The sequence below is a fragment of the Mus musculus genome, chromosome 5 (assembly GCF_000001635.26).
Source record: "Mus musculus strain C57BL/6J chromosome 5, GRCm38.p6 C57BL/6J".
Classification (NCBI taxonomy): domain Eukaryota; kingdom Metazoa; phylum Chordata; class Mammalia; order Rodentia; family Muridae; genus Mus; species Mus musculus.
Window position 1 is genome coordinate 113,998,979 of NC_000071.6, and position 27,190 is coordinate 114,026,168.

Below are 27,190 nucleotides of genomic sequence, written 5' to 3' on the forward strand. Positions count from 1 at the left end.
TGCAAACATGCCTGCATGTGTGCATACCACCCGTTACTGAGTTGTCAGTTCTTATCTACGCTCTATGTAAGGCGTTGCTTGGTACACGTGTTAGAGATGAGGTTTGGTAGCAGGTAATGTCACCAAGTTTCACCATCACCACAAGGTAGGTCCTTCTACCCCATCACTTCCTCCTGGAAGACTTTCCTGCACCTGGCTGGACCTGGCTGGGTCTGACTGGATCTGGCTGGACCTGGCTGGGTCTGACTAGATCTGGCTGGGTCTGACTGGATCTGGCTGGGTCTGGCTGGGTCTGACTGGATCTGACTGGGTCTGACTGGATCTGGCTAGACCTGGCTGGATCTGGTGGCAATGCTGTTTAAGGCCTGTTTTATGTATACTCTGGTTCTTTATGGGGTGTTTTGCCTTTTTGTGGGTTTTGTTTTTGTTTTATTTTGAGACTGAGTCTCACTATGTTGCCCTGCCTGTGCTAGAACTCACTATGTAGACCAGGCAAGCCTTGGACTCACAGAGATCTGCTGCCTCTGCCTCAGGGTTAGTATTGGGACTGAAGGCTTGCGCCACCAATCAGGTCTGGTAGGGGCTATGGGCTCTTGTCACACGGAGTGACTCTCATGAATGAGGAAGTAGCTACACAGAGTGGTTAAGCTGCTCGCCAAAGGTCACAGTACCAGGAACCGGTGAAGCCCTGTGGCTCTGCATCAGAATTCAAACAGTGGCTGTGCCTTCAGGACAGCTTAGGAAGGGGAAGGTAGGACAACTCTCATCGTTTTTTTGTTTTGTTTTTTGTTTTTGTTTTTTTCATTTTAGGAGCAAAGGGTTTGTGACTTCTTTAACTACTAGTTCAGAAATTAAATTCCTAGTTCCTAGAGCCCTGGAAGACTGAATCGCAGCCCATAAAGATGTGTATATTCCTAGTCCCCAGAGCACGGCACCCTGTGGAGACAGCACGAGGTGTGTTCAGTGTTGAATGAGTGTAGACAAGTCACCTCACAGAGGAGGCGTGCTGAGTTTATGGATGTTCAGTTGGGTTGAGGTTTGAGTAGGTGGCCCAGGAGTTCATGCTGAATGCTACTGTAGCTCCTGTAGTGGGGGTGGGGTGGGGTAAGTGAGGGTGGGAGAGTGGGAGTATGGTAGGGTGGGAGTTGGGGTTGGGGTATAGGATGGAAGTGGGATGGAATGGGGGTTAGGGGGTAGGAGAGGGGTGTAGGAAGTTAGGGGTAGGGTAAGTTAGGGATGGGAAGGGGAGTTTGTATAGAAGTCCTCTTTAGGGCTGAGCACTTAGCTGTTTCAGCTCTTTGACCAGTTAGTCGTCCCTACAATTAAATGTTGGCCATCCAACATTTATATCTGGCCAAGGTTGAAGGCAACACTAATCTATGCATATAAGCATAAATATTCAGAAGGTAGTTTGACAGCATGTCATTTAGCAAAGTGTACTGGCTGGTTTTGAGTGTCAACTTGACACAAGCTGGAGTTATCTCAGAGAAAGGAGCTTCAGGTGAGGAAATGCCTCCATGAGATCCAGCTGTAGGGCATTTTCTCCATTAGTGATCAAGGGGGGAGGGCCCAGTGTGGGTGGGGCCATCCCTATGCTGGTATTCTTGGGTTCTATAAGAAAGCAGGCTGAGCAATCCAGGGGAAGCAAGCCAGTAAAGAACATCCCTCCATGGCCTCTGCATCAGCTCCTGCTCCCTGACCTGCTTGAGTTCCAGTCCTGAATTCCTTTGGTAATGAACAGCAGTGTGGAAGTGTAAGCTGAATAAACCCTTTCCTCTCCAACTTGCTTCTTGGTCATGATGTTTGTGCAGGAATAGAAACCCTGACTAAACACAAAGCAAAAGTAGTAGGCTCCTCCCTATGACCTGTGACCTATGACCTCTTGAGCTTTTGACCAGGTTTACATCATCAAGCCTGAAATCTCTCCAAGACAAAAGCAGTTGGTCACCCACATAACGTCTGTGCCAGTATTGCTGGGTGAGCATATCTCACCTGGCAGGCCATCATGGCAGGGTGCAGGACCATCTCTGTCTTTGTCTTTTCTTGGCCACTGGCCTTCATGGCACCTTTCAGCACTGTGAGAACTACCCACCAGGGAGTTGTTTTCAGGTAAATTTCAACCTCACTGTCCTGTGTTCTGTATTCAAAGTGTGTTGTATCTTAGCAATTGGTCCTACCATTTAGTTCTGGTAGGTAGCCAAGAGCAATGGTAGATTGGTTCCTTGACCAATACCTCGTAAAGGGGTATCCCACAACTCTAGAACTGAGATTTTCATGTAATAACCCATCCCCGTAGGGTCCCTGTTAGAATAGCCCTCCTATTAGAAAACAATAATGTTTTAAGAAGAATCTATGTAATCTATAATATGGCATTGGCTGGAGAGATGGCTCAGTGGTTAAGAGCACTGACTGCTCTTCCAGAGGTCCTGAGTTCAATTCCCAGCAACCACATGGTGGCTCACAACCATCTGTAATGGGATCCAACGCCCTCTTCTGGTATGTCTGAAGACAGCTGCAGTGTACTCATATACATAAAATAAATAAATAAATTTTTATAATATAGCGTGTAGGTGGACATTGCAGAGAGGTTTTTTTTTTTAAACATTTTCTCTTTCTTTCTTTCTTTCTTTCTTTTTTTGTTTTGCCTGCATATGTGTGTGTGTGTGCAAGGGCATCAGATCCCCTGGAAATGGCATTACAGATGGTTGTGAGCTGCCGAGTGGGTGCTGGGAATTGAACCCAGGTCCTCTGGAAGAACAGCCACCACTCTTACCCATTGAGTCTTTCCAGCCCCAGTGGTTACATTTTTAGAAGTTGATCTTGGAGCAGCAATTAAATGAGGGCACTAGAAAGACATCCAGGAAAGCTGCTCGAAGGATCAAAAAATAAGAAAGGAAGCCAGACAGGATGGTTCGTTCCTGCAGTTCCAGCGCTTGGGATGCTGAGGCAAGAGGATGGATGTCTATAGTCCAGGTCTGTCTGGACTAACTAATGAGACCATGCCTCAAAACAAAACAAACAAATAAAAGGAGAGAGAGGGAGAGAGAGAGAGAGAGAGAGAGAGAGAGAGAGAGAGAGAGAGAGAGAGAGAGAGAGAGAGAACAGGAGCCAGGAGGCAGAGTACTTGCCCAGCACAGGAAGCCCTGGGTCTCAACCCCAGCGTTCACCAGGCAGCATGGTCCAGCACACCTGTAATCCTGGCACATAGGAGGCAGAGGCAGCAGGACCAGACCTTCAGGGCCATCCTTAGCTTGGCAGCAAGTCGGAGGCCAGTGTGGCTGCCGAGAGACTCTAACCGGACTCCAGGCAGAGGCCTTGTTTACTGGCCACATCTCCTTCCTACCACAACTTCTGACTTGAGAATTCTCTCCGGTTCTGTCCTAGCCTGAGTGTGTGTTGTTCATCAACCAGGCAGTGGATGGAAGGACCTTCTACTCTGGCTTCCATCTCTCTGGGACCTCTGACTTCAAGGGTTATCACTTTGAGCCTCTTCTGAGTGACCTGGGCAGGTAATGTCTCACTGGAAGACTGGAGGGAGAGGAAGAGAGACAGAGACAGAGATCCAGAGAGATAGAGGCAAAGAGACACCAAGAGACAGAGAGATAGAAAAACAGAGACAGAGAGACATTGAGACAGAGACAGAGTGATAAACACATAGAGACAGAGAGACAAACAGAGACAGAAAGGGAGATAGAGCTGTAGTTTGTCTAGTTTGGGCCTAAGGACATTCTCATTCAAACTTTCTGACTGGTCATGTCATAATTTCCAGTGGGCATATGCAGTAGAGTGGAACCAGCACTGGGTCCTTCGGCAGACACACACTTGGCTCTCAGGCCACTGGATCCCAACTCTGATGTGATGGTTGTGAAGAACACCACATACCTTAAAGGGCTGGTTTGGCCAAAGTGCTCAGAACTGCTCTCTTCTGATTGCTCAGACACAGAGCTCTGGGGGATAGGAATAAGGACCGGACACAGTGCAGCTCACTCTCATGAACCTGAGTCCATCAGAGTCACCAGGAACTTTGCAAGGGTTGCAAAGTCTGAGAGACTGTTCTAAGAGTGGGAAGCAAGAAGTGGAAAGAGGGATGTGTCTTAGGTGCTTGTTATTGTTATGTAAGAACAGGCTAGGGCTATACCTCAGAGGCACTGTGCCTGCCTAGCCTGCCTGTGGCCCTGGGGCTCTCTCCCCTGTTACAAGTACTTCCTTCACCATCCTCCTATGCAGCGGATGTTGCAGAAGTAGAAGCAGGTAGTAGAGACTGGACCATCACACCTCATCTCCCCTCCCTGGACCTCATTCAACATCCTTATCTGTTCAGCCAGATGTGTTGTGGTCACACCATCTCCTGGTTGGAGGTCTAGCCTTGGCAGTAGAAGGACCTGGGATCCTGCTCCTTCCTTCTGTCTCTGGGATACTGAAGCAGAGAGCCACACATCCTCACAGCCCAGGCAGGCATCTCTTCTCAGCCTCATCTGTCCAGCATCCCAGAACAGCAGTGAGCTAGCTGGCTGGCCGGGAAGGCCCTGTCCTGTGCCTTTGGCCCACGGTGGCCCAGGAAACGGTCCTCCCCTCTGCTGGGGTGCAGCAAGGGGCGGGTGTTGGGGGTGGGTGGCAGGGGGCGGGAGAGGCTCATCTCCAGCTGGCTTGTGCCTCTGAACTCCTCCCTCCCCCCAGGCCTGTCCACAGGGGCTTGGGATCAGCCAGAGAAGTCAGGCTGCTCACTAGAGCGAGGACACATAAGGTTCCTTGGCCAGACTGAGTCCTACTTCTGGAGGAACACAGTGCCCAGCCCCACCCCTTGCTCTGTGCCCCCTCCATTGCCGAAGACTTTGACCTTGTGTTTCATTCCTGGCTGGTGGGCAGAGGGCTGAAGTCAACACAGCCCAGAGAGTCAGGAGCAGTCCTGCTGGAACCTGCACCCCAGGTTATTTTTCTCCCGACACCTGGCACCAGTGGTAAGTGAAGATCTATGCTTGAGCTGAGACAGGGGACAGAAACAACATGGTGTCTTACCCAGAGTCCTCTCCATGTCAACAATCCAGGTTCAACATCAGCGCCTGAGATTGGTGACCCAAAAAAGGAGAGACTTGGGGAAAGGTCCCCCTGAGAGATGACACTGTACCTCCCCTGGCGTACATGTCAGAAGGGAACCCCAGGTTCAGAATGCCACCTCTCCAAGTCTCAGTTTTCCTTCTCCAGAACACGGAATCATTGACCAAAGTTTTTTTTAAATTATGCTATTGGTTGGTTGGTTGATTTGGTATGGGGTGGTGGGAATTCACATGTGCCACGCTCTGTAGGTGGAGGTCAAAGGGCAACTTTTGGGACTGTGTTCTCTCTTCCCACCATGGGGATCTCAGGAGTGGAACTTAGCTGGTCAGGTTTGGTGGCAGGCACCTTTACCAGCTAAGCCATCTTGAAGTCTCTGTGTGTGGGATCTTAACTCGTCCGTCTCACAGGGTAAATTTGAGGATTAGAAGATAGATGGATAGACAATGCCCAGCACTGAGCTGCATCTAATAAATACTCCCTAAACAGTCTTTATCAGTCTACTGGGGAGGGGGCTTGACTATTAATGTCTCATAACCGGTATCCCAATTTAAAGATAAACTGGACGATCAACCACACAAGGTACAGCCACATGGTGTGTGGAACCCTGCAGAACTGGCTTGTGTTCATCTTCTGTGCCTCCTCATTCCGGCTTTTTGGTTTCACTAGTCCTTCGTGTTCTCCATTAAGCGCACGTGACAGTCGGAGGCGCAGGCTGCCTCCTCTGATTGCTTTCTAGGGGACAAAGGTTATAAGCAAAGAGACAAAGAAAGTCAGTGCCGGCTGATGGCTGCTGTGAGGTACATTCAGGCTGAACTGGGTGAGATCTGGAGTCCCACACGGGCAGTGCGGTCTTGAGTTGTGCTGCCTTGGCTTCAACTTCTGTCGCTGGTTTAGGATGATTGAGGAGGCCATCTCTATCAGAGATGGGGAGCTGTGAGGGGGGAGGGGTTGCATTGTCTCCATTGTGTTTTGTGTCTTAGTGATGGTAGGGTCCAAATAGGCTCTCCTGTCCCATGCTTATATTGACTTTATAATCTCTTTATCTCTCTGTGTGTCTCTCTCTGTCTCTCTGTCTCTCTGTCTCTGTCTGTCTCTGTCTGTCTCTGTCTCTCCCATTCTCTCTCTCTTCTGTCTATCTATCTTTCTCCCTCTCTGATGAATGCTGTAACTTCGCTGGTTCATCTTCCAGAACACACACTCCAAGCATGCTTGATTAGAATAGCTGGCCATAAAGTAGAATTGCACCACTAACATAAAACTGTCAGCAACCACCAGGAAATGGTTGACTTAATAACAGAGCTATGCATGAACAGGCCCAGAAGTTCATTAGTGCATGCGTGAATGATGTTACCTGAGGTTAGATCATGGCTTGTATGGTCTGGCTCCTGTTCCTAACGAGGACCTTTATACGATAGGTACTTTAATAACAGCTACTCTCGTCAGTGTCAAATGTAAGGAAGGGCTCAGAGTCTTTCCTTCTCAATCCTCTCCCACTGACGGTCCCACAAATGATGCATTCAGGTTTCAAAACAGCCAGACATAGGCTATTTGTTTGCCCCTGCCTCATCCTTGGGTTTTTCAAATCATGTGACTAACCTGAACACAGGGAATCACAGTTGGGCTAGCCTGGGCTCTGCTTGTCTCGAACAGGTTGTCTTGGGTCATAACCTCAGTGGCCTCCACTGAAAATGGGTACATCTCCTCTAGGGTTGTTATGAAGATCTCAATAGGTTACGTATTGACAGTTCACACAGACACACAGACACACACATACATAAACTCACACAAAGAGGGACACACAATCACACATACAGATACATAGATATATATACACAGGCATGCCCACAAAGACAGACACACACACAAAGATACACATACACACAGACACATGGACACATGCACAGAAGCACACAGAGGGACATAAGACCACACATACAGATACATAGACACACCCACAGACACACCTACACACAGAGAGACACACACAAACACACATACAGATACACAGACACACACACAGATACACACACACACACACACACACAAGCTGGAAACCAGGCAGCTGCAGCCCTCCCCCAACAGAGACAACTCTTTTCCACCCCCCACCCCCACCCCCATCCCCACCCCCACCCCCACCCCCAGAAAATGATCCTCATCTCACAGCCCTGGCTCAGGTAAGGTCTCGCCTTTCCTTGGTTTCCTATCTGCACAGAGATATCTAGTTCCTCCTTGAAGTTCCGCACAGTTCAGAAAGCTCGGAAAGCTGGGACCCGGGTGGCGCTCGCCTCTCTCCTCCCCTTCCAGCTGGTTCCTGAGGCCATCATTAGAGCTCGACTTCACATGGCTCTGGGTTTGCCCTCCCACAGCCAAGCTTTGATACAATGTTTCTTCTTTGTCTTTTTTTTCCCCCCTTTCACTTTTGAGGCAGGAAGTTACTATGTAACCTCTGGCCTTGAACACGCAATCCTCCTGCCTCAGCCTTTTGAGCACTAAAATCACAAGTGTACACCACCAGGTCTACTTCTCCGGTCCCCCTCCCCTTCTCCTTCTTTTTCCTTCCCCTCCCTTTTCCCCCTTATCTTTTTGAGACATGGAATTGCTATGAGGCCCACACTGACCAGGAACTGGTAGCATTTTCCTGCCTCAGTGTCCTGAGTTCTCAGATTAGAGATGTCTTTCCCTGTCTAGAGCCCCCAAGCCCCATCAGCTCTCTCCCCCCAGCCCACCCCTGTCTTTTCCTGGGTTTCTCAGTAGTGTGAGCATGGGAACAGAGCATCAGAGAGAGCAGGTTAGGTTCTCTCTCCAGCTCCTGTCATGACCTCGAGCTGACGCTTCTTTCTGGGTGCCTCAGTGCCTCATCTGTAAACTGCTGCTTGTATGAGCTCCAAGCACCCAAGAATTTCCTCCTTGGTGTGTGTATCCACTGTCTGTCCCAGGCTGGGATGAAGGGAGAAATGGCTAAGAGCTGTCCTCCCACAGAGTGTGCTGCTGTAAGGAGCCGAGGGGCTTTGTCAACCTGCAAGTGTGCAGACAGCGGGCAGGCTCAGTTTACATGGAGCAGCTCCCTGGCTTCCTTGAACTCTCTTGGCTCAAACACTGAAAATGCACTGCCCGGGAGGGAGCACCCTAACTCTGGGCAGGCTAGGAGCTACTCTCTTATCCAGACGAGTCCAGGGACTCTGCCAGGCTCACACAGTCAGAGTGTCAAAGGTAGGCTAAGCTAAGCATGTCTGACCTGCTAATCCAGCACACTATGAGCTTCTAATATTGTGTACTATGAACTGTGTATTGAGTACTTAGTACTAAGTATGTGTACTAAGTACTTGTGCTGGGTACTATGTGCTGTATACTGAATACTTGTTCTGGGTAGTACTGTGTGCTGTATACTGAGTACTTGTACTGCTATATACTGTATGCTGTGTACTGAGTACTTATACCTGGTACTATGTTCTATGTATGGAGTACTTATCCTGTATGCTGTGCACTGTGTACTTGTATACTAAGTACTAGTACTGGGTACTTTATGCTGTGTACTGAGAACTTGTACTACTATATACTGTGTGTTGTGTACTGAGTACTTGTACCAGGAGTTCTGTATACGGAGTACTTGTACTATATACTGTGTACTGTGTACTTGTATACTGAGTACTTGTACTGGGTACTGTGTGTTGTGCACTGAGTACTTGTATTATTATATACTGTGTACTGTATACTGTGTACTGAGTACTTGTACTATCATATAGTGGGTACTGGGTACTTGTACTGTATATACTGGGTACTGGGTATTTGTACTGTATATACTGTGTGCTGAGTGCTGAGTACTTGTACTGGGCACTAGTTACCATGTACTGAAGGTCTCCCAGGCACCATAACAGGAACCACTGCAGAGCTTGGCATTGAATCCTCAAGACAGCTGATGAGACTGGAGCTACTCCTGTTTTGCTAATGAAGTGGTCTGGGGGAGAGAGAAGGGGGAAGAGGGGAGGGAGGGGGGAGGAGGATGGGGATGGGAGGGTCCGTTCCCTAAACCCCCAGCACCCAAGCACAGGCTTCAAGCTGCCACCTTCTGTTTATGGACTTGGTACCAATTTGGCGTCTGAAAGCCCAGCAGAGTCCAGCTTTTGTGGCCTGCCGCCACCCTCGCTTTGCAAAACTAGGCCATATTGAGAATGATCCGCTGTTCAGGGCCCCAGGCCCACGTTGCCAGGAGCCAGGGTCTGAGGGAGGCCGGCCGAGTGTAGAGGGGGCAAGAGTTTGGCCCTTCCGGACACACACAGTCCCCTTGTTCTGCCTCACAGGAGCTGTCTGAATAGAGCAAGGTCAAAAGCGGCTAGGCCTAAGCATCTGAAGGTGTAGCCCGCCCTGGAACCCACGGCAGGCCTAGTCTTCTGCCAGAAGAGCAAGTTCTAAGGGCAAACCCCGCGTCAGGCATGCACAAAGCCCCGTTGGCTAGCTGGCAGCGTGGCGCATAGTAGAGGTGCAGAATTTACTTGAATTGGAGTTAAATTCCAACACCAACACTTACTGGGGATGTGTGTGTGAGAGGCACTTTTCCATTCTGAGCCTCAGTTTCCTTATCTGTAAAATGGGACTAAAACAAAGCAGCTCTGACCTCGGAAGGACACTGGAGGCTTAGGTACAAGAATATGTGACTCTGGGCTGGTGAGATGGCTCAGTGGGTAAGAGCACCCGACTGCTCTTCCAAAGGTCCGGAGTTCAAATCCCAGCAACCACATGGTGGCTCACAACCATCTGTAACGAGATCTGACTCCCTCTTCTGGAGTGTCTGAAGACAGCTACAGTGTACTTACATATAATAAATAAATAATAATAATAATAAAACATTTAAAAACAAAACAAAACAAAAAAAAAGAATATGTGACTCTGTAGTTCTGGCACAGGAGCACAGTAGGTGTTTGCTGAGGTCAGCTCTCTGTAGAACTGGAGCTGTTTGGCCACTGGTGTCACATTTGTCCACCCCTGAGCTACGTCTGTCTAAGCTGCAGCTCAAGGAGCATGGTACCCAGTGCTGACAGCTAGCAGGGGTGAGCTCTGCTATTTGAAGCCAGTACTTCCTGACCACCAGACCACCAGATTACCCTGAATACCAGTGGCCAGGACCAACCTCGGTGGTGGGGCACCCAGGGAGCTGCCACGATTATCAGCCAAGTGACCTTAGGCACGTGATTCACACATGCACACCTCAATGCTTCTCCTTGTAAGCTGGGAACACTGAGGCTAGAAAGATGGCTCAGCAGTTAAGAGCATGGTCTGCTCTTCCACATGACCCAGGTTCAGTTCGGGGGGAGGGGGTGCTCCCAGCCATCTGTATCTCCAGCTCTTTTTCTTGCCTCCACCTGCACTCTGCATTGAGGTGCACATACACACATGTGTGTGTACATACACATATGTAGACACGTTTTAAAAAAGTGGAAATCATAGCTGGGCAGTGGTGGTGCACGCCTTTAGTCCCAACACTTGGGAGGCAGAGGCAGGTGGTTTTCTGAGTTTGAGACCAGCCTGGTCTACAGAGTGAGTTTCAGGTCAGCCAGGGCTCTACAGAGAAACCCTGTCTCAAAAAAACAAAAACAAAAACAAAACAAAGCAAAAAAATTAAATCGACCTTGAAAAAAAATCAGATGACTGCCTCTTACATTCTAGAATCTTGGGTTCCTGCTCGTCGGCACCAATGGAAGGGACTTGGCAGAGACTTGGCAGTTTATGGTGCTCCCTAAGCTGCCAGGATCCCACGGTGACGGTGGTGATGACAGGGACCCTCCAACTTCTCTCTTGCAGGCTGCTGTGATGCGCGTGGCCGTGATCGGAGCAGGAGTCATTGGGCTCTCCACAGCCCTCTGCATTCATGAGCGTTACCACCCAACACAGCCACTGCACATGAAGATCTATGCAGATCGATTCACCCCGTTCACCACGAGCGATGTGGCCGCCGGCCTCTGGCAGCCTTATCTCTCTGACCCCAGCAACCCTCAGGAGGCGTGAGTAGGGGTTCCATTGGTAATGTGGGGGCCCACGGAGCTGAGGCCACAGAGGGATCCTCTCACCACAGTCTTCACCACCAAGGACAAGTCCCTAGTGGAAGCCTTGACCTGGCTCACCATGTGTCCTAGAGCTTTCAGGTAGAGGGGGTGGGTTATAAGTGTGAGGTCATCTATGGCTATATAACAAGACTAAGACTATAAAATAACCAGGCAGGAAAGTCCACCTACCTGTAATCCCAGAACTCAGGAAGCAGAGGCATGGAGAGTCATGGGGACTAACCTGGTCTACATGGCAAGTTTTGGGCTAGCCAAGACTACATAGAGAGACTATTTTTAAAAGATATTTATTGCTGGGCAGTGGTGGTGCACACCTTTAATCCCAGCACTTGGGAGGCAGAGGCAGGCGAATTTCTGAGTTCGAGGCCAGCCTGATCTACAGAGTGAGTTCCAGGACAGCCAGGACTACACAGAGAAACCCTGCCTCGAAGAACAAAAAACAAAACAAAACAAAAACAAACAAACAACCCCCCCCAAAAAAAAGAGAGAGAGAGAAATGTCCAAAGCTCACAGCCCTCACACAGCAGCAAGTAACAAGCAAGGTAGATGGTGAGAGACAGCCCCAAGTCTGGACTCTGACCTTCCCACAAGGACCACAATAGGTACATGCACTCGAGTATATGTGTGTGCATGTGTGTGTGTGTGTGTGTGTGTGTGTGTGTGTGTGTGTGTACAGGAAATAAAGAAACACTGCTGAGGGCTGTGGACCGCCCATTCTGTGATGAATTCTGAGCACGCGGGCCTGTGCTTTGCTGTTCTTCCATACAGAGGGGTGGCTCTTAACTCCACAGCACTGATGAATCCAGAGAACCTCAAGGCCAGAGGATTGATGAAGCTGACTGACGAAGGCACAGACGGTCACAGTGTGCGCTTGACGATGTGGTGTGACAGAGCATATTCTGTCAACAGCAACCATGACAGTGATGAGCTTGCCTCCGATGTTCCTTTATTTTATTTTTGAGACAGAGTCTCACCACATAGCCCTGGAACTTGCTATGTAGATTAGGCTGTCAAACTCCCAAAGATCTGTCTGCCTCTGCCTCCTAGGATTTTAAAGGTGTCTTTCTCTATGCATGGCCTTGATGTTAGCTTCTTGAGGATCTGTAACTACAGAGAAAGAACTAGGCACCAGTCCCAGAGGCTTCAGACAGCACATACCAGAGAGCGCTGCCTGACTGGAGTGAAGCCTATGAGCTGTGTTCCTGGGGAGGTGCTCGGTACTGGGCTTGACCAGCTCAAAGCAAGGTCAAGGCCTTTGCAGTGTAAGCCCAGGCCCCAGGCACCGTCCTCAGGGATGCACAATGGGGATGTGTTTCCTCCTGGTTTTCTATCTGGGAAGCCAGGTGTGGGGGAGCTGTTTGGAGCACTGTAGGAATGGACTCAGTGGATGTCTGAGTGTTACATATGTCTCTGTCAGCGTCACCATAGTGCTGTTCAAACTGTGCATTCCGAGCAGTTGTGTGCCCAGGGTGTTTGGTGACCAAGACTCTGGTGCCATTTTGGCTAGGAATAAGTTTGGAGTCACAAAGAAAGTGACCAATATTCCAAGTGAAGTGTTCAGACAAAGCTAACTTTATCTTGATTAAGAAGTTGTACTCGCCAGACGTGGTGGTGCACGCCTTGAATCCCAGCACTTGGGAGGCAGAGGCAGGCAAATTTCTGAGTTCGAGGCCAGCCTGGTCTACAAAGTGAGTTCCAGGACAGCCAGGGCTACACAGAGAAACCCTGTTTCGAAAAAAGAAGAAGGAGAAGAAGAAGGAGAAGGAGAAGGAGAAGGAGAAGGAGAAGGAGAAGGAGAAGGAGAAGGAGAAGGAGAAGGAGAAGGAGAAGGAGAAGGAGAAGGAGAAGGAGAAGGAGAAGGAGAAGTTGTACTCATGGGCTGGAGAGATGGCTCAGCAGTTAAGAGCACTGACCACTCTTGCAGAGGTCCTGAGTTCAAATCCCAGCAGTCACATTGTGGCTCACAACCATCTGTAACGGGATCTGATGATCTGATGACTTCTTGTGAATCTTTTTTTTTTGTTTGTTTTGGTTTGGTTTTCGAGACAAGGTTTCTCTAAGTAGTCTTAGCTGTCCTCTATAGACCAGGCTGGTCTCGAACTCACAGAGATCTGCCTACCTCTGCCCAGTGGTAGGATTTAATTGAGTAGTCTAAACAGAATCGGTCAGTGCACAGGAAGCAAAGGAGGAAGGTGAGGGAGTCTCAGCTCCAGGTCATCAAGCCTTAGAAACAGCAGAGTCTTTGTATAACAAAGATTTTACTGAGCGTGTGTGTGTGTGTGTGTGTGTGTGTGTGTGTGTGTGTGTGTGTGTGAATACATTTACATAAGGTCTTACAAGGCAGGCAGCTAAGAAGTCGTTAATTCCTTGATGTAAACTCAGGTTTTAAATAGTAATTGGTGGAAGAGACTCAAGTATGCTCTCTCTTACACTTCCAGGGAGTGGAGCCAGCAAACGTTTGATTACCTGCTGAGCTGCCTCCATTCTCCAAACGCTGAAAAAATGGGCCTGGCCCTAATCTCAGGCTACAACCTCTTCCGAGATGAAGTTCCGGTGAGCCATGGGGCATATAAGCCATGGTATAGAGAAATTACAGAAGGAGACCATTCTGTGGGTAGAAAGAAAGGCTTATTAATGGGACCAAGTCACCAAAGCTATTTATGTGGGGGTGGGTGGGAGGGGTAGTGGGAGACAGAGAGAAGGGCGAGAGATTGTCTAGACTGACTGGAACCCCAAGATAATTGACCCCTGAGGGTAGGTTAAGAGACTCTCTTGGAGGACTAAGGGTGGTTCCTATTTTGCTTGTCTGATGAACAGAAGCCCACCTTTAGGCTTGTATACCCAATAGCAATCTTTCTGTTTACCCTGCCTAAATCCTTCTGTTTAGGACAATGTTACTGGCACTGCTATTTGGAGGGGGATTTGGACCTAAAGGGGCATAGACAGAGCTGGAGCCCTGAGCTGGAGGAGTACTCAGAAGTCATAGATTTATGGTCCAGATTAGTCTGTCTGTCTATCTATCTATCTATCTATCTATCTATCTATCTATCTGTCTGTCTTTTTTATTAGTATTTTCTTTATTTATATTTCAAATGTTATTTCCTTCCCTAGTTTCCCCTCTGAAAAACCCCCTCCCCTCCCTCCCTCCCTCCCTATCTATCTATCTATCTATCTATCTATCTATCTATCTATCTATCTATCTATCATTTATCTATCTATCTATCTATCTATCATTTATCTATCTATAATCTATGTAGCTATCATCTAGCTACCTATCAACTATATACCTATCATCTATCTATCAATTCATCTATCATCTATCTAATCTAATCTATCATCCATGTATCATCTATCTATCTATCTATCTATCTATCTATATATCTATCATTTATCTAATATATCAATCTATCACCTATCTATCATCTATTTATTTTGGTGGTGTTGAGGGTCAGGTCTTTGTATGTCCTAGGCAAGTATCTTGCCACAGAGCTATGCCCAGTCTCAGGTCCACTGAGACTTCTGTCTCTACTCTACTCCTGGTCTTACTCTGATGATAAGTGAAGGGAACAGACTTGAGGCTGACTATGTGAGTTCAGATTTCAGCTCTCCCTCCTTGCCGTGAGATTCAGACAAATTACTTGACCTCTCTCAGGTCATTGAGCCTGTCTGTAAGGATGCACAGCATCCACCCCAGTGGCTGGTTGGGAAGGTGAAACAACAGAGCCAGAGAAGCAAAGGCTTCAGGCAGTGTCTGTCCCAAGCCAGCATCCTCTGAGTTTCTGTTATTCCAATGATCCAGTCCACCTGCCCCTGTGAGCCCATCTCTGCTTCCTTCTCAGGACCCTTTCTGGAAAAACGCAGTTCTGGGATTCCGGAAGCTGACCCCCAGTGAGATGGACCTGTTCCCTGATTATGGGTAAGACTCCGGTCAAGTGAAAGGAAGGAAAAGGAAAAGCCATGACTGCTCCTAGGCAGTGGAGGAGAAGGTTTATTATAGATACATGAGTTAGTGTAGCCAGAGGCAGACACATCCGGGAGAGTCTAGAGTGGACATGGCCAGCATGAGCTGGGCCCCATGAGGAGCAAGGGGAGGGGGAAAGAAAATGGAGAGAGGGGGACCAGGTACAGCAGCCAGGAGACCAAAGGTGTAGATGGGGTATGGCAGCCATACCCTGTAACAGGTAGGGACTGAGGGATGCTGGGAGAACCTGGAAGCCAGGTCTGCTTTGCTATGTCCTGGTCTCGACCATTTGCACCAGGGTCTGGGACTTAACACCTGTCATGGGCAAAGACACTGGGGCATGACAATTCAGACAGGACCACGTAGAAGATGGCAAGATCAGGAGCTCCAATCTCCCCCCCCCCCCCCGTCTCTGCCCTGGACCCCCTGGTAGTCTTTCTGATGTCCAGCCCCTTCCTGTGCTCCAGGTGTGCTGGGTTTTGGGATGATGCCAACCAGCTTTGCACACTAAACACAGGTTATCCATGAGGAAGGGCTTGCTCTAGCTCATGTGGTGTTTGTCACGGCAGCTCATTATCACAATCGAGCAATGAGAAGGGGCAATGGGGGTTCCACCATGGCCTTTGAAGGAAGCACCTGTTGGTTTAAGGATTATTCTCTGGGTCTCACCTTCTCATCCCATCAGCTCTCTACACTGCCACCTCAGAGACTGAGCCTGTTCCTATGTCCCTTGAGGGACGTTCAACATTTAAACCAAAGCCCTCCACGTTGCTAAACCACTCTCAGATGAGGAAACGGAACTTCAGAGAGTCTGAGTGACTTCCCAGGGCCACACAGCCATGTGACCAAGCTCAGCCCCTGTGCTCCTCACTTGACCTCATCCCCCAAACCTCACATCTACTTGCATATCCCAGGATGTCATTAGGAAATTTCTCCTTGCAAAGAGCTAACCCTCACTGTTACCCCACAATGCTACCTAGTGGCTCAGCTCTGTCCATTTTTGGGCACTCAGAATAACACCAAGCCAACCTTCAAACAGCAGACTCTGACCTTTTTTTGTTGTTGTTGGGTTTTTTTGCCCGCTCTGACTCTAGCTACGGCTGGTTCAATACAAGCCTCCTTCTAGAGGGGAAGAGCTACCTGCCATGGCTAACTGAGAGGTAAGACCTTAATCTTCCTTTGAGAAGGAACCGATCCCAGGGACCAAGGTGAGAAAGAGTAGTAGACAAACTCCAAACTGAAGAAGACCTTGGGGGGTGCCACGTGGGAGCTGTCCCTGGTCCTGATCACTACTGCGGGCTGAAGCCATGGTTCTGCATCCTGCAGAGCATCAACCCACTTGGCAGATTTCGGTTGTTATACTTTATGCTCATACGATAGTTCAAATTGGATTGAAATGTTCTTCTAGATCTATTTACATGGTTTGCATAAATTTTCTTTAAAATGTTTCTCTTCCTTTCCCTTTTTCTTGTCGAACTGCTCTTGTCAGCGTCCCTAGAACGATGTTAAACGATGCAGGCAAGAATGGATGTCCCTGTCTTACCACTGATGTTTTAATATAGATCTTATAGCGCTGCACATTAGTGAACAATAGCTTGGGGATCACATGCATTTATATTAAAGTAGACTTTACATGTTCCCTATATTTTGTAAAGATTTTTAAAAACTCTGAAAATGAATGGAGACTCCCGTGGGTCTGGGAAGACTTTTTAAAATATGGCCCTCGGGATCCTATTCTGCATTTACTAAATCAAAACCCACAGGGCAAGGGTGCAGATTTGTTTTTCCTTTATCTTTGTCTTTTTGAGACTACATATCCCTGGCTGGCCTGGAACTCACAGAGATCCACTATCCCTGCTTCTTGGGTGTGGGGATTGATGAAGACCCTCATCTCACGTCTAGTAGGTTCAGAATTTTGTCAATACATTCTCTGGGTGAGTGTGGTTATCAGCCAAACTTGGGAACCGTGTTGCGTGAGACCTCTCCTGGGGAGACACATACATGACTACTTACCCCACATGGGGAACTCACAATGGACTAAAGTGATTGTTGCGTTGAACTCCAACTTGGTGAGCCAACGAATTTATTGAGTTAGTAACAGGAGTATGGGTAAGGGGTCAGTTACAGGAGTTGAGATGACTCAGTGGCTGTTACATCAAAAAAACCCATCCCAATGCAGGTGTGAGCTGCAACCCCGGAACTCCCTGCTCATCTCTGCACAGCTGCACAATGCGAGAATCTCCCCTGGGCTGCTCAGCTGGCCATTACTTGCCTAACCTTGGGGAGGGGCCTCGTGAATCCTGTGTGTTCTCTGACATGTGAAGTTTGTTACTTTGTGTATCTAAGAGAATCCCCACTCCTTCCAGGAGAGAATGTTACAAACCGAGGAAATTGTAACACAGCAAACCATTGCCCTGATGCTTACTACTCTTGTCCTTGGAACACTGGGACCCCTTGCCAGCCTTTTACCAGGTGTCCTACCATGATGAAATTGCATAGTTACCCTTCCAATTGTTAAACTTTCTAGGTTTATTTTTTAAAGATTTATTTATTTTATGTATATGAGTACACTGTAGCTGTACAGATGGTTGTGAGCCTTCACGTGGTTGTTAGGGATTGACTTTTTTTAGTACCTCTCTTCACTCCAGTCAATCCGGCTTGCTCTGGTCAACTCCACTCACTCAGGTCCAAAGATTTACTTATTATTATACATAAGTACACTGTAGCTGTCTTCTGACACACCAGAAGAGGGGGTCAGATTCCATTATAGATGGTTGTGTGTCCCATGTGGTTGCTGAGATTTGAACTCAGGACCTTTGGAAGAGCAGTCAGTGCTCTCACCCGCTGAGCCAGGCCCACTTTCTAGTTCTTTTGATGGGTTTTCAGATACAGAATCAAACCCATGGCCTCAGATCCTCTGGGAAGACATGCCACTACTGAGCCACATCCACAGAGCCCTTCTCTGGGTCTTTGAAAGACAGGGATGAGCCAGGCATGGTGGCGCATGACTTTAATCCCAGTACTTGGGAAACAAAGGCAGGCAGATTTCTGAGTTCGAGGCCAGCCTGGTCTACAAAGTGAGTTCCAGGACAGCCAGGGCTATACAGAGAAACCCTGTCTCGAAAAAAAACAAAAAACAAAAAACAAAAAAAAAAAAAGAAAGACAGGGATGGATGCTCCAGGGCCTACTCAGGTGTCATGCTCTGACAAAGGTGCATATGACATTGGCTCAGCTCTGCCTCCCCAACCCCAGTTCCCTAAAGTTCGTCCCTTTTGATATAAACCGACATGGTGACAACAGACTGTAATGAGAGACACAGTCTGGTCTTGTGTCCCAAAGTCTCAGTGAACAGCTCACTCCATGACCTTCAGGCAGACCCTTCTCCATCAGTTCAGTGATAGGCTGGAGCCGCCAGAGTAGGCCTTGCTTTCAAAGAGGTATTTTTCAGATCAGTGGCCCAGCTGGTGCTCATGAATGGAAAGACTTTACAGGGGCAACTGAGGGGAGTTAATGTCCCCACGGGAATGTCCCCTGTGCTGCCCTCTAAGAGGATGTGGCAGAGAAGTGAATTTGGGGGAGGTTTTGATCCGTCTTCTCATCCCAGGTTAACTGAGAGGGGAGTGAAGCTTATCCATCGGAAGGTGGAGTCTCTCGAAGAGGTGAGTGGCAGGGGTGTGAGGGGATGGAGGAGGGAGGAAGGAAGATACTCCCTGCTGCTGGGTCAAAGACCCCCTTCTTAGACTCTCAGGACCCCTGTAGGCCTGTCCCAGGCTCTGACCCCTGGAGGACTTGGGCATTCTGAGGGAGATGTCTGCCTTGATATTGGTGGTAAGAGAACAAGGGAATCGCAGTGGCCAGAGGGACTGGTTATATCTGCCCCCAGACATGTTTTAGAGTTGGATATGCCTTATCCTGGAGTCAGCTCTACTCCACTCTCCAGTCCAGACCCTTCTATGCTTCCTGTGACATCTGGGTTGATATTTCTGCAGTGTCCAGGGACTCAGCTCAGAGCACAGGCACACCATCACCACATGGTGATGAGGTCAGGGTCACTATATCCTAACAGCTCAGCTGACTTGACAAGTGCTCTGGCCATAGGCAGAGTTGAAGCAAGTGTCCTGGCAGAGAGAAGGCAAGAGGACAGGCTAAAAAGGGGTCTCATGGAGGGTGGTGCCATCTTGGCTGGATGTGAACTTTTCTTTAAGATTTCAGGAAAGTTCACTTTCATGGTACTTTCTATCCAGCAGCCTCTCCTCCGGATCACACAGTGTCCTTATGGTAGCCTGTGAACATCATTGGCTTTGTCAGCCAGGTGGTGGCAGGTGGCGCACGCCTTTAATCCCAACGCTTGGGAGGCAGAGGCAGGTGGATCTCTGAGTTTGAGGCCAGCCTGTCTACAGAGTGAGTTCTAGGACCGACAGGGCTACATAGAGAAACTCTGTCTCAAAAAAAAACAAAAAACAAAAACAAAAAAAAAAACAAAACAAAATAGAAGAGGAGGAAGAAGATGAGGAGGAGGAAGAGGAGAAGGGGAGGAGGAAGAGGACAAGAAAGAGGAGGAATGGAAGAAGGGGAGGGGGAAGGAGGAAGAGAAAGAGGAGGAATGGAAGGAGGGGAGGGGGAAGGAGGAAGAAGAGGAGGGAGGGGAAGAGGAAGGAGGAGAAAGAAAAGGAGGAAGGAGGAGGGGGAGGAGGAAGAGGGAGAGGAGGAGAATTATTGTCAAATGAGAGCAACTGAGACTTGGGGGCTAAAAGGGCATTTCTGTGGTCAGAAACCAAGTGAAAGTCAGTGAGGAGATTTGGAGCCAGGGTCATCTGATCCATACCTGGTCCATACTGGCACACCTCGCCCAAGTTCCCCACGGAGCAGGCAGCCGTGATGTACGAAGCTGGAGGACAGAGGGGAGAGGGCACAGCACAGTCCTTGCCCCTTCCTGTCCCTGACTTGTTCTTGCTGCCAGGTGGCAAGAGGAGTGGATGTGATTATCAACTGCACCGGGGTGTGGGCCGGGGCCCTGCAAGCAGATGCCTCCCTGCAGCCAGGCCGGGGCCAGATCATCCAGGTGAGGAGACTCTGTGGTCCATGAAGAGCTTGCCCTGTCTGCTTGCCCTGTGCCACTCCAAAGCTGGTGCCACTACAGGGTCCATGTTGATGGAGTGACTGCAGACTTAGAGGAAGGGACTTACTGAAGAAATAAGGACCAGCCTACTCCCTGCCCTGGTGTTCTGGGATTTTGTGCAAAGTGCATGTAGGGACCTTTTCCCCATGTAGGAACCATAGCACAGCCCTGAGTTACAAGAAAACAGAATCTTTATGAGGTGCTTATCAAGGGCCAGGTAAAGGCGCCTAAACACCTTTTTTTAGTTGATCAGTTAGTCTGTAGCACAGCCCTTTGAGATGGTCCTATCATATCACATCACCATCTTAACCAAAGCACAGAGATGTCAAATAACACATGCAAGGATGCAGCACAGAAAACAGTGAGCAGAGGGTTAGAACCCAGGTAAGCCAGCCTGTGGGAGTCACCGTTATCCTATGCCTCTTGTGCTATGTGGGGGTGTACACGCTTGCCATTTGTGGGCACACCAATGGGTGTGGCCATATGCATATACGGATGTGCATGCGTGTGTTTGTAGGTGTGCAGGGGTGTGTGTTCCTTGGGTGTCTGTTTGCTCTTTGAGCTCAGGTTTTCCTGTGGATATGTGGTGAGGGCATGGGATACTCCAGGGAGCATGGGAAGCTGCCAGGTGATCCTCCAGAAGTCCTAGGTCAGAGGGGTCACGAGAGAGCTGAGCACCGAGGGAGCAAGCAGAAGGGTAAACCGCTGACCTTGACCTCACTCCCTGACAAGATGCATCTGTCTTCACTAACAGGTGGAGGCCCCTTGGATTAAACACTTCATCCTCACCCATGATCCTAGCCTTGGTATCTACAACTCTCCGTACATCATCCCAGGGTAAAACTCCGACTGACCTAAGGTCATACAAGGGGCAACTTCATGGTGTCGTGACAGCCCATCCACCCAGCCGGTGTTTTTCTTCCAGGGTTTTATAAATAAGTTTAGGCAATGAAATCCCTGGATTGGCGAGATTTCGTCCTGATTAGACTTTACCTTGAACATTTCTTCTGGTAGCAGAAGTGGTAAGGCCAGGGCAAAGGGACTGAATACACAGGCAGTGACATCGAAAGTGGTTGGAATGTTGTAGAGGGCGTGGGAGAGCAATTGTTCATAATGTTGGTGGTGGCGACAGCGTTAGGGGATGGCAGGCTATTGGTGCTGAATTACGCCATTGTGGCAATGTTATCAGTGGGGAATGATAGTCCTGACAGGCACGGGGGTGTTTGAGTTCAAAGTCAAGGAGATCAACTAATCGATGGTGGTGGAGTGGGAACAGTATCCGCTATTGATGAAGACCAATCGGGTTTCTAGTGTGGCGGAGATGATGGTTTCAGAGCTGGTGATAGGCAGTATGGTGGTGTGGCGGTGTGCTGCCTGCCTTGGTGGTGATTTTATTGGCATGGTGGAGATGTCAAGCCGTGGTGATGTTGCTTTGGTGATAGAGACGGTGACAGGGTCGGTGTTGACATTGCTGGTGGTATCGAGGTGTTGATAGAGATGGTGGTACTGGTGATGATGGTGATGACAGGGATGGTGATGCTGGGGATAGTGACTGGGGGCGGGGGAGGCTGTGTGTGTGATGGAGACCTCAATGGGGGACCTCAGTGGGGTATGAGTGGGGTGTGTTTAGCAGGGGCGGCAATGCTGACAGGAGTGGGTGACTTGGAGGATGCGATAGTGAGGGAGAAGGAGAGGGAGAGACACCTCTGTCTGGAGGATTTCATTTTCCTAAGCCCTCTTTATTTTTATATAGTTCCAAGACAGTTACGCTCGGGGGTATATTCCAGCTGGGGAACTGGAGCGGGTTAAACAGCGTCCGTGACCACAATACCATTTGGAAGAGCTGCTGTAAACTGGAGCCCACCCTGAAGGTGGGGAAGGGGGGGTGCCCTCAGCCAGGGCAGTTTGGTCCTGATGGGAAGATACCTCCATAGAGATAAGTGGGCCAGTTAACCCCAGAGAGAGACTGGTATGTGGTACACAGTACATATACTGGGGTATACAGTAAACAGTACACAGATCAGGTGTCTTAGGGTTTTACTGCTGTGAAGAGACATCATGACCAAGGCAAGTCTTATAAAGGACAACATTTAATTAGGCCTGGCTTACACTTTCAGAGGTTCAGTCCATTATCATCAAGGTGGAAGCATGGCAGCATCCAGGCAGGCATGGTGCAGGAGGAGCTGAGAGTTCTTCATCTTCATCTGAAGGATGCTCGCCGAAGACTGGCATCCAGGCAGCTAGGTTGAGGGTCTTAAAGCCCACACCCACAGTGACATACCTATTCCAACAGGGTCACACCTACTCCAACAGAGCCACACCTCCTCCAACAGGGCCACATCCACTCCAACAGGGCCACACCCACTCCAACAAGGCCACACCTCCTCCAACAAGGCCACACCTACTCCAACAAGGCCATACATCCTAATGGTGTCACTCCCTGGCCCAAGCATACACAAACCATCACACTGGGTTATACAGTACACAGACTGGGGTACATAGTGTATGGTACACAATACACTGCAGCCCGTGAGAGTGCTTGGAAAGTCCTTGCTGTGCACTAATGCCACTCTCACTGGTCCTTCTGAGAGTGCCCCTCATAGGGTGGCTCTCAGTCCTCACAGAGAGCAGGTGTTCTTGCACGTGAGTCTGCATTTTCACATCTGCCTGATCTCAGTGACAAGAGCAGTGGGAAATGGTGTTGTGGTTGGTGGTGACCAAGTGCAGGGCTGGTGATGGTAACATGGTAACACCAGGACAGTGACTGGTGGTGGAGGCTGTCATTTCCATAGATGAACTAGCATATGGTGGCAGACAGTAAAGGATATGGCCCAGGTAGGTAAGACGCGCTGTGCAGCAGTTAGCTGGGTTTGGATCCCAGAAATCATGTAAAGACAGATACAGCAACCCACGTCTGTAATCCCCATGCACCTATGGGGTTGTGGAAGGTGGAGACCACGACTCGTCAGGCTTGCACTCCAGCCAGCCCAGCACACACAGTAGTGAGTAGAGCTTGTTTCAAACAAGGCAGAAGGTGAGGACTGATACCTAAGATTGTCCTCTGACCTTCATGTGCACACTGTAGCATGCACACACCTGCACAGGCACACTCATGCACGTATATACTTGCACACATATACACTTATACACACTCACACAAACCCACACATACACTCACACACAGTACACATACATATGCACTTATACATACACTTATATGAGCACATATACACACATACTAACATACAATACACATACATATTCTTATACACACACTCACACAAACCCACACATATACACTAACATACAATACACATACACATATACTTGTATACACACTCATGCACATATACACTTATACATACACTCATACAAACCCACACATACACACACACTAACACACATAACACACATTCATACACATTAACACACACTCACACAATACACATACATATACACTAACATACACTCACTCAACACATACATATGTGGGGCATTGGGCTATGCACAGATGGCCTGGTTCCAGTCGAGGCTAGATCTTGAACCCCTGGAGAACCTGATGGGTGGTAATTCTCACCGACATGGGACAGCAGGTGTTCAACCATGTCTCCTGGAACCTTGGCTCCTGTCAAAGTTACCGCCCCCTCAGTCTCCATAGGAGAAGCGTGGCTAACAGTCACATAGATGATGTCCCAAGCTTTTGACCTTCAGGCTAAACTCTTCTCCAGTTACCTAGCAACAGTAAAGATAACAGCCTACCATATGAGGGCCTGCTTGACCCCATCTCGCTCTCTTACTCTCTTTATTCTCTCCTCTCTCTCTTCTCTCCCTCTCTTCCTCTCTCTCCCACTTACTCTCTAGCCTTTCTTCTCTCTCTCCCTTTCCTCCTTCTCTCCTCTTGGCCATGGCCAATCTCTCTCTCTCTCTCTCTTACCTTCTCTCCTTTCTCCCTGCCTTTCTATAATAAAGCTCTAAAACCATAGACTGTCTCTGTTCATCAAGGCCTGCTGCGCTTACTCTTGCCTGTGTGGGAACCTCTCTTCCTCAGCCCTCTCTTTCAAAACCCCGGGGCTACAGGGTGTCTCTCCAGGGCCCCTGGTATCGGGAGCTGCCCCTTGTCCACCACCCCTTGTTGAGTGGGGTCAGTGGCTTAGGTGCCCACCTGGGGCCGAGTAGAAAGCGTCTGGCAGCCCTCTTGCATCCACCTGCCCAGAGCATAGAAGGAACTCTGGCTAGACGTGGGTTATCCTCCCCTCCTTCCCCTACACCCCCTTTTAGTTCCCACATATATATATATATATATATACACTTATACATACACAAACTCACATGTACACACATACTAACACACAATATACATACATATACACTTATACACACATTTATACTTACATACGCATTCACACATACCGATTCATATACACATTTACATTCACCCATACAGTCAACTCACACACACACAAACACACACACATACACACTCACACACTCACATATTTACACACTCACACTGTGGGATGACTGCTAACTTGTGATTAAATACTTTGGTGACTAGTACAGGAGGTAGCCATGAGATTCTAAAAGCTAACTCACAGTTGCTTAGAATGTCAGCCAGGACACAGTCTAGATAAAGGTGACACACTTTTTTTTTTCCCAGAATGCAAGAATTGTGGGTGAACTCACTGGCTTCCGGCCAGTCCGGCCTCAGGTCCGGCTAGAAAGAGAATGGCTTCATTTTGGATCTTCAAGTGCAGAGGTGTGTTGTGTCAGGGGAAGCGGTGTCCACCCTAGCTCCAGCAACAACAGCGTGGCCATTCCCCAGGAAAAGTCACATTGTGAGATCAGAGCTAGAGGTGGACACCCTCCCCTCTCCCTTTCCCCCACCTTCCTCCCCCCTTCCATAAATGGGGACACTGGAGACTTGAGATGGGAAAGGGCTGAGTAGAGAGACATGGTACTTTATGCCAGACCGCAGGGTAATACTCAACTTTTCAGGGTCTACTCTGAAGCCCTTTGGATAGGATTAGCTTTCTCAGTCCTAAGAGAAAAAAAAAAACCAAAAACCAAACAAACAAAAAAAAACCCCAGGACCTCCATTGGTGGTATTAGCAGCGTAAGCCAGACCACTGGTGAGGAGCTTTCTCCTCTTATCTCAGATAGGGGTGCATGGAAGGTATGTATGTGAATGTGTGTGCGTGTAGACAGGGGAGTGTGTAAAGATGATTGTGTGCATGTGTGGAAGGGGCTGTGTATGTCTCTACAAAGCTGAACGTGTGGAGGTGTGGCAGCGGACGGCTCTGACAGCAAGATTTTCTGGTCCTGCATTTCCTGTACTGATGGATGAAGCACCCGCACCTTTTAAGCAGAGTGTACGAGTGAAGTGACTCATCCTACACCTCATCCTACACCTACATCCTCAGACAGTGCCCTTAAGCTAGTCACAGGCCCTGCCCACCACCCCAGTAAGCCGCTGATGGAGCTCAGAACATCCCTGTTACCCAAGGCTCTATAGAAGGCCCCTGGTCTTCCTGTATAACAAAACTTTCCTGACCCCTCCCTGAGCTCCCTCCTGCACCTGGCCACCATCTCTCTTGTTTTTCCCAGGTCATCCACAACTATGGTCATGGAGGTTACGGGCTCACAATCCACTGGGGTTGTGCAATGGAGGCGGCCAACCTCTTCGGGAAAATTCTAGAGGAAAAGAAGTTGTCCAGGTTGCCTCCCTCCCACCTCTGAGGACTCTAGTGATCACCGTGTGCCCCAAGACGACACCCCCCCTTCGGCCAATGATATGTGATGCTCCTGGATGATGCTCTCTCCCCAGCCCCACCCCCAGCCACTCCCCAACCCACCCCGACCACTCCCCCAGCCCCGCCGGCCACTCCCCCAGCCCCACCCCTGGCTTCCTCTGGCAAAGGCATGAAGGGAGGAAATCTTGCTGCTCCTGCCACTCATCCACTGCTGCCTGGTCCTTCCAGTGCAGTGATTCTTGCTGGTCCTAACCAAGGCTTGGGTGAGATAGGCTGCGTGGTGCAATTCTTCTCAAGCCGTAGTGACTGTACTGAGGCTGGTGGTACCGGGTGGCAGGACCTGCGTTCAGACCTATAAGGAGTGGTCTGGATCTTTTGCTTAGAACTCTGACGAATGGTTCACAACACACTCCATGCGTATCTGTAGTGATGGGAGGAGGGGGTTAGGAGCAGGACGTTGGGGAGAGGAGGAGGAGTTGGAGGAGGAGCACTCCACTGGTCAACATTATTAAAACACTGGATATCCAAACTCTTCAGGATTGATCCTGAGACATGACTTCCCCTCATTCTCACCACCTCCAAGAACACTGTGGCCTTGAGGAGAGTTAATCTAGCTTGTATGTGTGAGAGGAGGGGAAAGGCAGGAGGGTATGGCTCAGGCCTTAGAGTAGGCTCTAAGGTGCTCTACCACTGAGTGGAACCCTGTCCTCTTGAGGTCTGAAATCAGAGAAACATATCACCTTGGACACAGTGAATATCTTCTTCCTAGCCTTTGTTAACATATTTGTCTATGTATGTGAGTGTGAGCATCCATGGTCATATGGATTGGGGACAGAGGACAACCCATAGACATCAGTTTTTTCCTTCCACTGTGTGGGATCCGGGGCTCGAACCCAGGTCATCAGGCTCAGCAGCAAGTACCTTAACCTACAGAGTCAGCTCAATGTTCTACCACCATTTTCTGAAATCCTCTTGCATGTGGAGAGAAACAGACAGCATTCCCACCAGTAAATGGAAGGTTCTGGAACACGGCTGCTTAAAATTAGGTCCCAGCCCCATTGCTGGGTTTCAGAGGTAAGGCAGTCTCTCTCTCTCTCTCTCTCTCTCTCTCTCTCTCTGTCTGTCTGTCTGTCTGTCTGTCTCCATCTTTTTTCTCCCTCTCTTTGTCTCTCTGTGCACATACGAGTGTGTGTTTCATTTTTGAGGGTGTCTCATGAGACTGTCTCCTCAAACTCAATACATTTCTGA

The 27,190-nt window shown here is 49.0% G+C and overlaps 1 protein-coding gene across 5 annotated transcripts; it reads left to right on the plus strand.

The window, feature by feature from the left end:
• Positions 1–656: 656 nt before the first annotated feature.
• Dao (D-amino acid oxidase) lies at positions 657–26,697 on the plus strand. Of its 5 annotated transcripts, none has more exons than XM_006530162.4 (11): positions 657–751; positions 10,852–11,051; positions 13,550–13,664; positions 14,951–15,027; positions 16,167–16,232; positions 18,678–18,732; positions 20,034–20,135; positions 20,947–21,029; positions 21,946–22,063; positions 24,850–24,948; positions 25,797–26,697. In XM_006530162.4, exons 2-11 carry the CDS (start codon positions 10,861–10,863, stop codon positions 25,926–25,928), a joined length of 1,038 nt encoding a protein of 345 aa, XP_006530225.1. In that variant the 5' UTR covers positions 657–751; positions 10,852–10,860; the 3' UTR covers positions 25,929–26,697. The 5 variants fall into 5 exon arrangements, with proteins under 5 accessions (XP_006530225.1, NP_034148.2, NP_001273326.1 ...); NM_010018.3 differs by lacking the exon at positions 657–751 and adding an exon at positions 4,757–4,958; XM_006530161.2 differs by lacking the exon at positions 657–751 and adding an exon at positions 5,795–5,852.
• The last annotated feature ends 493 nt before the right edge of the window (positions 26,698–27,190 follow it).

Bases quoted from the DNA above. Each gene is read 5' to 3' on its own strand.
- Dao (XM_006530162.4), top strand. From the start codon at position 10,861: ATGCGCGTGGCCGTGATCGGAGCAGGAGTCATTGGGCTCTCCACAGCC. The intron at 11,052-13,549 runs GTGAGTAGGGGT...TTACACTTCCAG, and splicing joins CCCAGCAACCCTCAGGAGGC to GGAGTGGAGCCAGCAAACGT. The intron at 22,064-24,849 runs GTGGGGAAGGGG...TTTTTTTCCCAG, and splicing joins AACTGGAGCCCACCCTGAAG to AATGCAAGAATTGTGGGTGA.